Raw genomic sequence first — 12,458 nt, 5'->3', positions numbered from 1 at the left:
CACCCCAAACCAACCTGCATACCCTGTGGTGTAATTCAACAGAAAACTTGACACCATCAGCAATCGTAAAACACAGCATAACGGCCGTATAACTAGAGGCATTAAACATTTAGACAATGTGAAAGGTTCACTGCAGACTGGGGCAGAGGGAGCTACCGGGACGGAGACCTCAACTTGGAAAGGCCCCTCATCCATTCACAGAGCAACAGATCAAATAACAAAAAGTATATGATCGTAAACAAAAACAAACCGTGTGAGAGAGTTGTACCAGGGTGGGGCTGCAGGCATACATTGTAGTATAGTCATGGAAATGCGTTTCTGGAGTATATATAGTGTGTGATGAGGGCACAGGAGAACATCTTGGGGAAGTGGAAAATATCAAGCGGAAAAAACCCCTCTTTTTTGGTGAGTGTTCACACTGACAAAACCTTTCCTAATTTGCTGCAAACCAGACAAGATCTAATAGGTCGTGGAGAGTGCAGCGGGGGCATTATCCTGTGTGAAAGTAGCCTAATAATATCTCTTGTAGCTACAACCCTGTGCAGGTAACCATAAACTTTCTAAAGACATTTGGAAGGGTGCCAGTGAGGCTATTACCCAAAATTTCCAACATCAAATTTGTAAAAATCTAAGCTGAGAAAAGGAAAGTGTACAGAGTATAAAGATGAAAAAAGGTAAAGCTGCTCCAAGTGGCTCATTGGGGTCATTATGGTAACTACACATCTGTGTCTGTCACTCCCTGACAGCACTTTTATAAGAGACAGAAACACAGACTTAAAGGTAAGCCTCACACAAAACATCTCTGGGTGAAAACTATAAGTCGTATCTCAAATATTCTCAAACTGTTAGTGGCAGGGGACTGATGGTCACACATGAATTTTTATGCTTCTGCAGTATTTTATGTAGGGGATATGACAAGGTAAAAAGATCTTTCACTTCCAGTTCTGAAGAAAATCAATTTAACTAAAATATAAGAGAAGTCTAAGGAAGCCTGGGCGTTCACTTTGCACTCTGAGGGGATTCAAGAGAAAACTGTAGGTCCTTTAACAGGGTAAAAGGAGACAGAAACGCCTACGACTTGATGTATGCATTCTAAAAAGGCTGTGTGAGTAAGAACAGTTTGTCTGCGAAATTTCGGTAAGTTTTAGACAGCTCGAAAGTGAGAGTGTGTGCCGTCGTCACGCTTTGGAGGGAACATTTTGTGGAAAAATCTCCCCTCCCTTCGAAAATCATAAATCTTAAACTGTGATTGTGTAAAAACCGTTAAAGATATCAAAACAGTAGTTCGGTCAATGTCCGATTTTCTGTGACCTGTTCAAACTCTGAATGGTGTTCTGATATGCCCGAGCTGTGGAGCTTCAAAGACAGTTGGGTTTTGTCAAAACTGCATTGTCATAGCACACCATTACCAACAGAGCTGCATGTTTTGATGTATAATTTGCATGTGTTGGCACCCTTAAGTCAAAATTAAAAGTGCATATTGTTTCTTGTCAGTTGCAATGTCTTATGCAACAGTCTATTGTTCATGTGCAATGATTCACTGTACACAAAGCAGAGGAGTTCACTGTAAGCCAGTGAAAATGTCAGTCCTCTAACGCAGCTTCCTGCTGGATGCTTTATGACAGACTGGAACATGGGGGGAGACCCCAGCAGCCCAGCCTATCACAAGTCTGCGTGTCAGAGACAATACCAGCACGTCAGCGCGCTCATAGATCTAAAAACAGATCCGACATTAAAGCATATGGTTTTCTTTAAATAAAGCTTTGAAGCGTCTTTAAAAGCCTTCACGAGGAAACCACAGACGACAAGCCCTGATACACATTTCCTTTTTCCCCTCTCTCTCGTTTTTTTCTTCCTTTAAAAAAAGGCTGCATGCGCCTACATCTCACTCTTCGCCCACAGAGCGCATGAATGAAGCGCTGAGCACTTCAGCTACATCTGGATTCAGTCTCGTGCCAATCGGACGAGCTGCAAGCTACGGCAAAACCTACTGGCAAGCGCCGTCAGAGAAACCTTCGAGCTTGGCAGCAGGGAAGGTTAATGAAGATGCTGATAGCATCTCAAAGCAACAAGGACTCAAGCTGCCTGCGAGGGATGGTTTGGAGCTTTTAAAATGGGGTTCTGTGGAATAGTTATAAGTAATTAACATCTTACCTGTTGTACATATCATTTTGAGCAACTTTAGTTTGCAGAAATATAGTTTAATTCTGACTAAATGGACAAGCTAATCTGAGCAAATCAAAGTGAACTGCTTTAATCTTGAAAACAACTCCATTATCAAAAGTTTAATTACAGATCATGCAAAGTAGCCGTTAGCATGTCAACCTGGTGAAATTGAAACACTTATTTGTCCAAATAAGAGTTTAAAAGTAAGAAATTTCTTGACTGACAGAATGGAGGGGGGTTTAGAGCCCTACAGAGATGTGTAGCTGCAGGTGAAATTATTGCTGCTTCGTCATCAGATGTTTTTTGTTTAACGAGTGAAAACGCACTTGTTTAAAAAAAAGGCACGACAGCGAGAGGTGATAAATGAGGACAGCGCACATTTAACCGAGGTGCATACTGAACTGTTCCTGCCAGCAATGTAAACAAACTCTTCGTCTAAACACAGTTTTAGGTCTGTGTTACGAAGCATAATGGCACGCTCTGATCACACATGGTTAGCTTGATGATGCATTTGCATTTCTTCACTCATGGTCCAGTTAAACTCCTCTCTGCCAGCGCATGCCTTTCCTTAAATGAGCCTCGAATGTTGGGAGAAAAGATGGACGAGAGCCCAACAGATTCCACACGACGAGGTTAGTTCCCAACACATCTTAGTTTTCCGTGAGATTCGCAGAGCTGGTTCTGGTTTCAGACGCCGAGTTTAACAGAGAACAACATCCTCACATGATCAGCGTGTGGAGGTTTGCTGGTTTGTGATCATTCCCACATTTCCTGTCTGTGTCTTTGGCCCCGTCTCTTTGAGCTGCGCTTGTTCTGCCTGTTTGTGGTCTGGGTCGAGCCGAGCCAGTACATTTTTCTGCTCCTTCGGGTGTCACCGTGTAGTCTAATCTCATTCACGAAGGATCAGCACAGAGTTCAGTGACGGCCAGAGAGGCTTGCTGCAGTTGTTGTGGAAAATAATGAAGAGTCCTTAACAAGGTTAGGATTTGTTGCTCCTGGAGGAAGTCCAGGCTCTCTCTCTCTCTCTGTCAAGTTCAAGACTTGAGGGCAAAGAACCTGACTTGTGTGTGCTTGCTTTTGTTCCGACTTGATAGGCCCGTATTTATAAAAGGAGAAGTCCGCTGATTTGCTCTCCTGGGTTTTTGTGCACCAAAGGCAACAAGCCTGAGATGTTTCCTGTAAACTTGTGAGCAGGTCTTTGTTATTTCAAATATTGTTACAATGATTTTAGCTGACACCTGACTGTTGTGCAAATATTTGTGAATAGAAATTTGATCACCTGAGACCATATCTGTGACATATTAAGTATTAAATGCTAAGACTTGGACATTGCTTTTTGAAAAATAAATATTGCAGCACATAACAGAAATAGTCACTGTTTTCCTTTTAGGCCAATTTAAGCATTTGATTTAATTTTGACTTTGATTGCTTTATTTTTACATGTTTTATTGTGTTGTAAAATTACTTCTACGAGCATTATTAACCTTTGTGCCTTTTATAAGCTGCTGTACCTCTCTGCTTAAGGTTTTTAAAGTGTACATGAACGAAGTTAAACAGTAGAAGACGGAACATGTCAAGATGACAGAAGAGTATATGCACAGTCAAAATAAATAAATAAATAAAAATCACTTCAACAGAAAGTGCAGCTCCAATATGAAAAATGACAAATATGCAAATGTTTTGCAACCCATGCTCCTAATTATTTTACTGCTTGATACCCAAACAATTTCTCTCTTTAGACAACTAGAAGGTATTGTGGTGTGCTCGTGACTTCAGCTCTGATGCTAACGTGTCGTTACAACGTGTTGTTAATACGGGTAACAGTTCAGGTTGTATTCAGTGATCAGGACAGCACAGTCACAACAGCAGGACGGTCAATAACTCCCAGCCACACTGGTACTGAATAAAACAGTCCATGCAATCAGAAATGAAGAGGTGGAGCAAAATAAAAGCCAAGTTACCATCCATGTTTGTCAGCAAGCACGTTTTCTCAGATTGACTGGATTGCAGTGTTGCTATTTAACAGTGTCAGTCACTAAAGCTGCATTAAAACGAAAAAAAAACAAACAAACTTTATAATTACAACTTTAACAAAAGATTCCTGTCTGATCAATCTGTAGTGACGTGACATCAGTTGGCATTGATTCAACCCTCTGAGGCAGCGCTCTAAAAGTCTAGTTGTGCTGCGTAAAAAAGGGTGACAATTGTCCCATGAATGCACCATTAAATAATTGTGAATTTACATCTTTTAAGTTTTCTTCATAAGTCTCACTAGGGCTGCACAATATATCAAAACTTTATCACTGCCATCAGTGTCAACGCGGCAAAAGACCACTTGGACTCCAATAAATTGTAGGCTATGATATTTTAAGTGTCATGTAGTCACACTCTGCATGTCAATATTAGATTTGGGCCCCAGATGCCAAAACCTGGTTTAGATGATAGACGCCTTGAAGCTGTTTTCAACCACATCACTCTGGAGGCTCAAAAATGCATATATATATATATATCTTCATACACGAGATTGTTTAGTTTGAGCCAAGACCTGGAAACAGGAGTTGCTTTTCCTTATAAGCCCTGGCAAACATCGAGACGCAAACCTCCATCTTCACAAGAAACACGCCCGGGAGGTGAACGGCCAAACATCTGGCCACCTGCACTTCTCAACCAGCAAATCTAGCACCGCAGAGGAAAATGACCCAATAATTGCTTCCAGGGTTTCAGCCAAGTTTTCTGCTCCCACCTGCAACTCTCCAGCTACCTACTGTCACTGAGAGGATCCTCCAGCTGGCAGTCTGCTGACTTTGTTAGATAACGCTTAGTCACGACGGAACGGTGTCCAAAACACGATTGTAAATAAGAAACAGGACATGTTTGTAGCAAAACAGATTCATGACAGGAGATTAGCGCAAATCGTGTCGTTTTCTTTTTTTAGCCCGTCAGTTTAGATTTGTGGATTCTGGAGACGAAACAAACTGATTGTTCGACGCAGAGTTTACCTGGCCTTCGCTCATTTAGTTATAAAACTGCAAATCATCTATTTTCTATGTTAAGTTTAAAGAAAAATGTGTTGTTTTGGGTTGTTTGTTCGACAAAACAGGACACCTGAAAGACTTCTAACAAGATTTAGAACGGGTTTTTTTTGGCAAACTTATCAACTGCACGTCAAATCAGTCAAAAGACTCAACAGACGAATCGATAATGGAACAATCGCTAGCTGCAGCTTCCTATTTTTAGGTGCTAGATGTTTTCCACACAGACTGTCTGAAGCCCGGAGGAAGTAAAGAAGGAAGATCAATGTCCGCTTCGTGACATAATGCCACTGACAAGCATGTGGAAACTCTTCAGCCGGCTCTTGCGTGAGTGTGTATGTATCTTACATACAGCATGCATCCTCCCGTGTCACAAAGTCCTCAGCGTGCACAATATTGCACTTCACCAGCACAAAAACTATCCACAGGCCTCTCAGCAGCAGCTCTTTACTTAAGCATCTATTCCATCTCATCGTTGGAGAATCTGCCCCCCCCATTCAGTGGCACTTCACGGCCAGCTTTGATTGATTGTCTGGTAAACCGCCTGGGCCTGAGAGACGAACTGCCAGGAAGCTTTTCAATGCGACTCTGAATGGAGTACAGAAATGGAACAAGTTTTTTTTTCCACTATATGCAGCCTAGATCAGGCTAATTAGAAGGGATGTGTAATTTGAAGGAAAGCTTTTGGCACTAAGCTGACCAAACCTCACCCCCACGTGCACCCTGAGTACAGTTTGGAAAGTGAGACCTGGCAGTCCTACACAAGTTTCATCGTCACACTCAAACTGAGATAAAAAAAATAAATAAAAAATAGAAGTAATGAAGTGAAAGTCATGAGAAATCTTGTCCTTCTGCACACCTCAATGGGTTGCCTGAAATAGAAGAAAATTAGACTGAATGTGGGAGTGAGGAGAGGTTGGTGGAGCGATAATCTTCACGATAATACAACCTACGGGAATGTGTCAGTCAAAAAAGGATTTAATGAGCTACTCCTTTTTAACCAAAAGCACCAAACATCCAACAATCTAACCTCATTATGTATGACAGCGCTTTGGTTTTCCAAGTCTTTTACAGCAGATAATTAAATCTCTTGTTTTTATTTAAAGCTGTAGGACAGTGGTGCGCAGTCCTGGTCCTCAAGGGTCTCAATCATTCATGTTTTAGTTGTTTCCCTGCTATACCGCACCTGATTAAATGGTTTAAATCAGGTGTGTTGAAGCAAAGAAACCTCTAAAACATGCAGGATAGTGGCCTTCTAGGACCAGGACTGGACACTACTGCTGTAGGACGTACAGAATATCTTCTTTTCATTCACTTGTAAAACTTCACAGGATGAATATGTACCCAGTTTGAGCAGTATTTACACCGAAAATTAGGTTCTACATTAGGCATTTTTTCATCTTAAAAATGAAAAAAAAAAGCAAAGATTAATTGGATATTTCAGATATTTTAAAAGTGGTGGTCTGCGTGAAAGTTATGAACAACTAATATCTCACCTGTTGCAGATCTCTTTCTGAGCGGCTTCTGCTCTGAGAAACAGACTTTACGTCTAACAGGACTGACGAGCTAACGGCTAGTCCGAACACAGCCAATGCCAACGTTGTAACTTATTAACCAAAAAACAAACAGGCAAGAGGCAACAAAAAAAAAATCTGGATTTGAACAGGAGCTGGGATAGGACACGAGTAACAACAATGACTTGAGAGAATCTGGCAACTAAACAGGAGGAAACCAGGAGTATAAGTACTGGAACGGAGTGATTACAGGATGAATGCAGCTGGGATCATGGCCACCTAATTTTGTGACAAGATGGGGGAGCAAAATCAGGAACATAAGTGTGTCTACATTAGGGGCAAACAATGTTACTGTACTTACTTAGTTGGAGTAATAGATAATGCAGAGTGCTTTTATGCAGGAGACCAGGGTTCAAAGGGGGAGAAGAATGCAGTGATTCTTTTCTATATAACTGGGTTTAGTTTGTAACTAAGAAAGTAAAATTAAAATTGATGGACCTTACATGCTTTTGTCTTATTGCTGGGAGTGATGTCATGTTTTTAAGTCAAAAAATGGGGGCGCAAAAACACAATTTTGCACTCCTACTTTCAAAAATGACTAAGAAGAAGAATTTTAATGTTTTATTGCCTGTTTTACTGTTTGTTCTTTGAATGTGCTTTGCAAGTAACGTTGATTTGATTTGATTTGATTTTGAGGCAATGCACCAGAAAGAAACGGGAGCATTACAATTTCTCAGCAAACAGATTTTAGCTGAAATTTTGTGGAAAGGAAGACATGACGCAAAGAGGAAGGTGTGACATCAGCTGAACAACAAGCCACCAAACTGTGTAGTGGGACCACACACACACACACACACACACACACACACACACACACACACACACACACACACACACAGAGCAGGAGCAGGTTGCAGAGCGTGTCAGTCTGTCATCCTGTTGGAGATGACCACAGGATGCCACGTCTCACAAAGCCAGTCATGTCATGCAGAGAAGTTGTACCAGCTGCCATTTATGTGGTCGCTTTGTCACCAAGACTCTTGCCTTCATGTGACTGTCATCATACAACAAGGGTTCTAACCCCAAATTAGATTAGCCTTCTTATTTCCATTTCTTTTAGGGATATGATAAGATCTGTCATCCAACGGTGGCAAGGGCATATACAAATCAAAGGTAAGCCCTATTTGCATCTAATTTTGCCTATAAATTCACACAGTATCCCCCTCCTGCCACGAACCACCCCTGGCAATATTGCAGAGTCAGGTGCAGACGGAATGTACCCGTGCGTAACGCGTCGCTCCACTGTCCGATAAGGAAACGCACGGCGCAGAGATGCACAGATCAACATGACTAAAACTAAGGAGGGCAGCAGACGGGCATATTTTATCCAAAAGGAGGAAATCTTAAATGAATTCACTCCTTGTGAACACACATATATATGCTTCGGGACATCCCACGTCTTCCCTTTCTATGCGCGCAAGCACGCGGAAAAATCTTGGCAAATCCAGTCTACAAGGCAGAGAGAAACCCGATTGTCTGGTCTGATTATGTCCCAGGCAGAAATCCAATCGCCCCCCCACACACACACACACACACAGAAGGAGACCTACCTGGTAATCTCGAAGCTGCAACCCTTCCGAAGGAGCAGCGCTCTCTTCCGCATGATGCCTTTGTCCCTGCCGAGGTACACATTTTTATCCGAATTCATGGGTGCTGGACGAGCGGGTCGACTCTGGCAAACAGCAGCGTTTTGTTCTTTCAAGGACAAAATACACACATTAAAAAAAGGAGAGATTCACCTCAGAGGAGGAAGAAAAGTAAACTTGTCCGCCTCAGGCTAGAGAGAGAGAGGGAGAAAAAAAACAACAGCCCAGTAGGTCTTTATAGGAGCATGTCCTCAGGATGGTGGTACTTCCATCCGGTCTCCTGCTGCAGCTGTCCCTCCACCACCACCCCACCCCGGAGCGGACTGCGCCAGGAGTCTCCTGAACTGTGTGGAGCTCCTTCAGCCTCAGCCCGACACTGAGTGGCTGCTGGGCAGTGACTTCACGAGCCCGCTCACGGAGGAGGAGAGACAGAGAGACAGAGACGTGAGATTACAGTAAAGAGCTTGTGGGTGTCTGTTTAGGGTTCAGTGAAGACACCCAGTGCATGGGGAAGGAAGGGGTGAGAGCTGGTGCTCTATTTTAAAGTCACAAACAGAATGCTTTTATTAAGTTTAAGACAAGGGTTTGCTTATTTTTTGTCCTATTTGCCTCAGCAGGGGGAAGTTCTGGTAATCTGATAGGTCGAACCAGAAATATGCTTATTTTTATTGTGCACACAACAAACACTTCAGTGGTTTGATCCTAAACAACAAAAAGCACAATCATATCAGCATCAGCATGTGAGAGAATGTGGTGGGAACATTTCCAGCCAGTCATGTCCCGGAGACACTCGGCAACAATCCGCTTTTAGGATCCTTAAGTGTTGCAAAATAGTTCAGGTACAAATATCTCATACATATAACTACATTACAAATACACTCAGTGGCCAAGGGGAGAAGAAGAAGCGATTAGCACCCGGAAGAAACGATCCAATTTGGACATAATTTGCTCCAAATGCAGACCAGTGATGAATATGTAAATGATTTGAGTTTCAAGGGCCTGGCACATCTAAAATGAGCACCAGAAGGCAAAAGTGATGGCATCGTGAGTAGAGCAACAGTGTTATCAGGCGGTTGCAGGAGCATCTGACAGTCAGTCAAACCAGTGTGTGAAGGTCAGCAGACACAGACGATGCATCATAGAGGCAGTAAACAACAATACCGACACCTGATGGAGTTCGATAGCGGTCAGATTGTGGATATGAAGCAGTTCAGGTAGTCCGATCATTCAGCTGCCCTACATGTGTGGCCTGTAAATGTCACAGTGGCCCATTGTTGAAACCAATGAGTAAGTGAGGGCACTCATTCCCAGTTTTGAAGATTCAGTTCCCCAAGACAGACGCACCAAAGGAAGATTGTCTTATTGTGCACCAAGCACTACAGAACCTCATGACATTTGTACCTGCCTTCCATACATAGGTATTGGACCATTTACAACACCCTGTGTAATCCCACATTGTGTCTCAAAAACTGGCATCAGCTGGACTTTGGGTTCACATCCCATGCTCAGGTTTCCATTAACGACAGAGCAGAGATGGCTGCATTTGGACTGGCGCCATAACTGGGAGGCATGGGCTGATGCCGAGTGGTGTTGTGTTCAGTGATGAATCTCTGTTCTCCATTACCATGAATGATCATTGCTCATATGGTGGTGCTGATTGAAGAAGACCAGTCTAATGAATACTGTGGAGAGACACGAACAGGAAGGCATCAGGTATGACTTCAGGTCAGTTCTGGTAGTGATTTAGGGAAACCTGATGGCACATTCTGATGTCAGTGACTTCAGCACCCCTGGTACAGTCTTTCAGCAGGACAGCTCACATCCAAACATATTTCTGTAGATTTTTTGTGTTATATTGAGGTCTTTCCCCGGATCAGCTTAAACATCAACTCCGACTCAGTGCCAATCTGCCAAATCTCAAGTGTCAGTTACATCAGCTGTGGGTCACATACATCAGCTGTATGACTCTGTTCTGCACCGAATTACTGCTTTCCAGTTCAAGATGGCTCTGTGCCCTGACATGGGACCAGCAGTGGGCTCACACTATCAACTCCTTTGGATCTGACCTTTTAATGATAGCAGTACATGCCACTTGACCTTACAGCACATGCAGTTTCATTTTGTTTCCGTCACTCTGTCTGGTTGCCTTACTTTTTTGTCAGTGGTTATAAAATAAAATTAGAGAGACCGTCACATATGGGCGTAAACTGTCAAGTGGCCCCTTGACACAATCAATTCGGCTGCTCTGTACTCAGAAACTACTGGTCTGACTGCATCAGTTTCCAACCTCAGCACTCTAAGCCACACATTTGCATTCAAATTTTGTTAATCAGCCATGTACAGTATCACTGTGACAAAACAGATTGCCCAACATGCAAACTCAGAGAGGCTTTTCACTCTGTCTTATCAGTGTGGGGCTGTTGCACCTTCCTTTGCCCTTTATGTTCTGTTTGTAAGGTAAGGAAGAGGAATGGGAGCAAAGCGGATTCAACCTTGAGCCAACAAGTCTTTGTGAGGGAAGCAAAATTAGAAAACACTGTCCAGACACTGCTCCTAATCAGAAAGTCAACATGTTAGTGATTGCACAGGCTAATGCAACCACACTGCCACCTCTTTTGATTCATAGGGAAGGCCGTTGTTTATTTGTTTATTAAATTACTCTCTGTCTGAAAAAGTATAGTCTTTGTACTGCAATTTTGAGTCATATTTTTTACCCATGAAGAGTTCAGTGAAGACCTTGTCTTTTTTTAATGAACCTCCTACATCCTAAAGGACCAACCATTTATTATTCATAAACATTTCAGAGAGTATTTTTTAGCACAAGCTCATATTTGCTCTTCATTTCCTCTTTGAGAAAACAGATGCATTCAACAAATTAAGGCGCTCGTTGTCGAGGTTTCTCACAGCGAGCTGCCCCTGGGCTATAATAAATGTCCGTCAGCTTCAGACAGCTCTGGTTCAAATCTGAAGAAGCAGCTGCAAACTCAGCAACAGCAACACAACATTGGATGTGAAGCTCACTGAGGATGAGAATGATGCTTGTGCTGCAGTTCTGCAGTGTTTGCTTTGGTTAAATGTGTCACTGGGGGAAATTAAAAAGAGTCTTGGTGGTTACAGGGAGGTAATTTTGCATCCTAATTCCGGAGTTGCACATTGGGTTACAATCACATTTTACATTATAATCATTCAGCTAAAATAATTGCAAAAGGGGAATTCTCTTGTACTCGCACAAAAATGCCCTAACAAGTTACTTCTCTTGGTATTTAGTGCTATGACAACTTTTTAAAGGCTGTAATCGTGTAGTGACAACTTTTCGAAAACAATGCAGCCTGATACTTTTTGCTAAAGAGCTCAACAAACTGTGCTTGCTGCTACAAAAAGACTCAACAGCACCTTTTGCTACGGCTGGAAAGAGGCTCAAAAAGTAAGTTGTCTTAGCTGGAGACCAGAGTGTTTTCACGCCTTTAAAAAAACGAAATCTCCCACAGAGGTTTCAGGGTTTTACAGTTCAGAATGTGCTAATGTTGAAAGATGCAATCTTTAAAGGTTAAACGTTCACGTTGCTACAGCAATTCTCACTCATATATACAACCAGAGTGCAGGGACATGAATGGACCCTTTTTTTTATACTTCCACATTTTTCCACAGGAATCAACTACAACAGGTAGTTAAACATCCAGTGAGCACATCTGCAGGTTATATGAATCAATAAAATGACAGAAATATGCTGTTTACTCATAAATATGGTCAGAATTGAACTCTATTTCTTCATAGTGGATCCTATAGATTTTAATAGTATCTTTTTGAGTTTGAGATTTTATGAAATGCACAAATTATTTTATAATTTATTAAATTGTTATTAATCTCACATCCATACAGTGTAATCTTACCTGTGGGAGGGCTTGTCACGTAGTCATTCATTTGAAATGTGAGAGAAAACCACTCAGTTTGATCCTAGAATGTACACATTTTGCATAGAAGAATTCAAATCTCATGTTATGTACCATAATAAGTGAGTCAGTTGTTTGCATTTTCCAAATATGTGATCTTATTTTCTTACTGAAGAATGCAGGAAAGGATATTTAACTGTGATAACAATT

The 12,458-nt window shown here is 42.0% G+C and overlaps 1 protein-coding gene across 7 annotated transcripts in view; it reads right to left on the bottom strand.

Moving 5' to 3' along the window:
* The window catches only part of garnl3 (GTPase activating Rap/RanGAP domain like 3), an 84,349-nt gene extending 75,571 nt beyond the window's left edge, over positions 1-8,778 (bottom strand). For 3 of the 7 annotated variants that reach the window (XM_017407790.3, XM_025004075.2, XM_017407787.3), the window contains exon 1: positions 8,323-8,778. In XM_017407790.3, the coding sequence (XP_017263279.1) occupies positions 8,323-8,420 (98 nt within the window). In that variant the 5' untranslated portion in view covers positions 8,421-8,778. The remainder of the gene's footprint in view (positions 1-8,322) is intronic. The other 4 variants (XM_017407786.3, XM_025004076.2, XM_037979424.1 and 1 more) reach the window with 3 other exon arrangements.
* Between the last annotated feature and the right edge of the window lie 3,680 nt (positions 8,779-12,458).

This window comes from Kryptolebias marmoratus, linkage group LG14 (assembly GCF_001649575.2).
Source record: "Kryptolebias marmoratus isolate JLee-2015 linkage group LG14, ASM164957v2, whole genome shotgun sequence".
Classification (NCBI taxonomy): domain Eukaryota; kingdom Metazoa; phylum Chordata; class Actinopteri; order Cyprinodontiformes; family Rivulidae; genus Kryptolebias; species Kryptolebias marmoratus.
The sequence above is the reverse complement of the archived record's forward strand: the minus strand, read 5'-3'. Positions and strand labels throughout refer to the sequence as shown.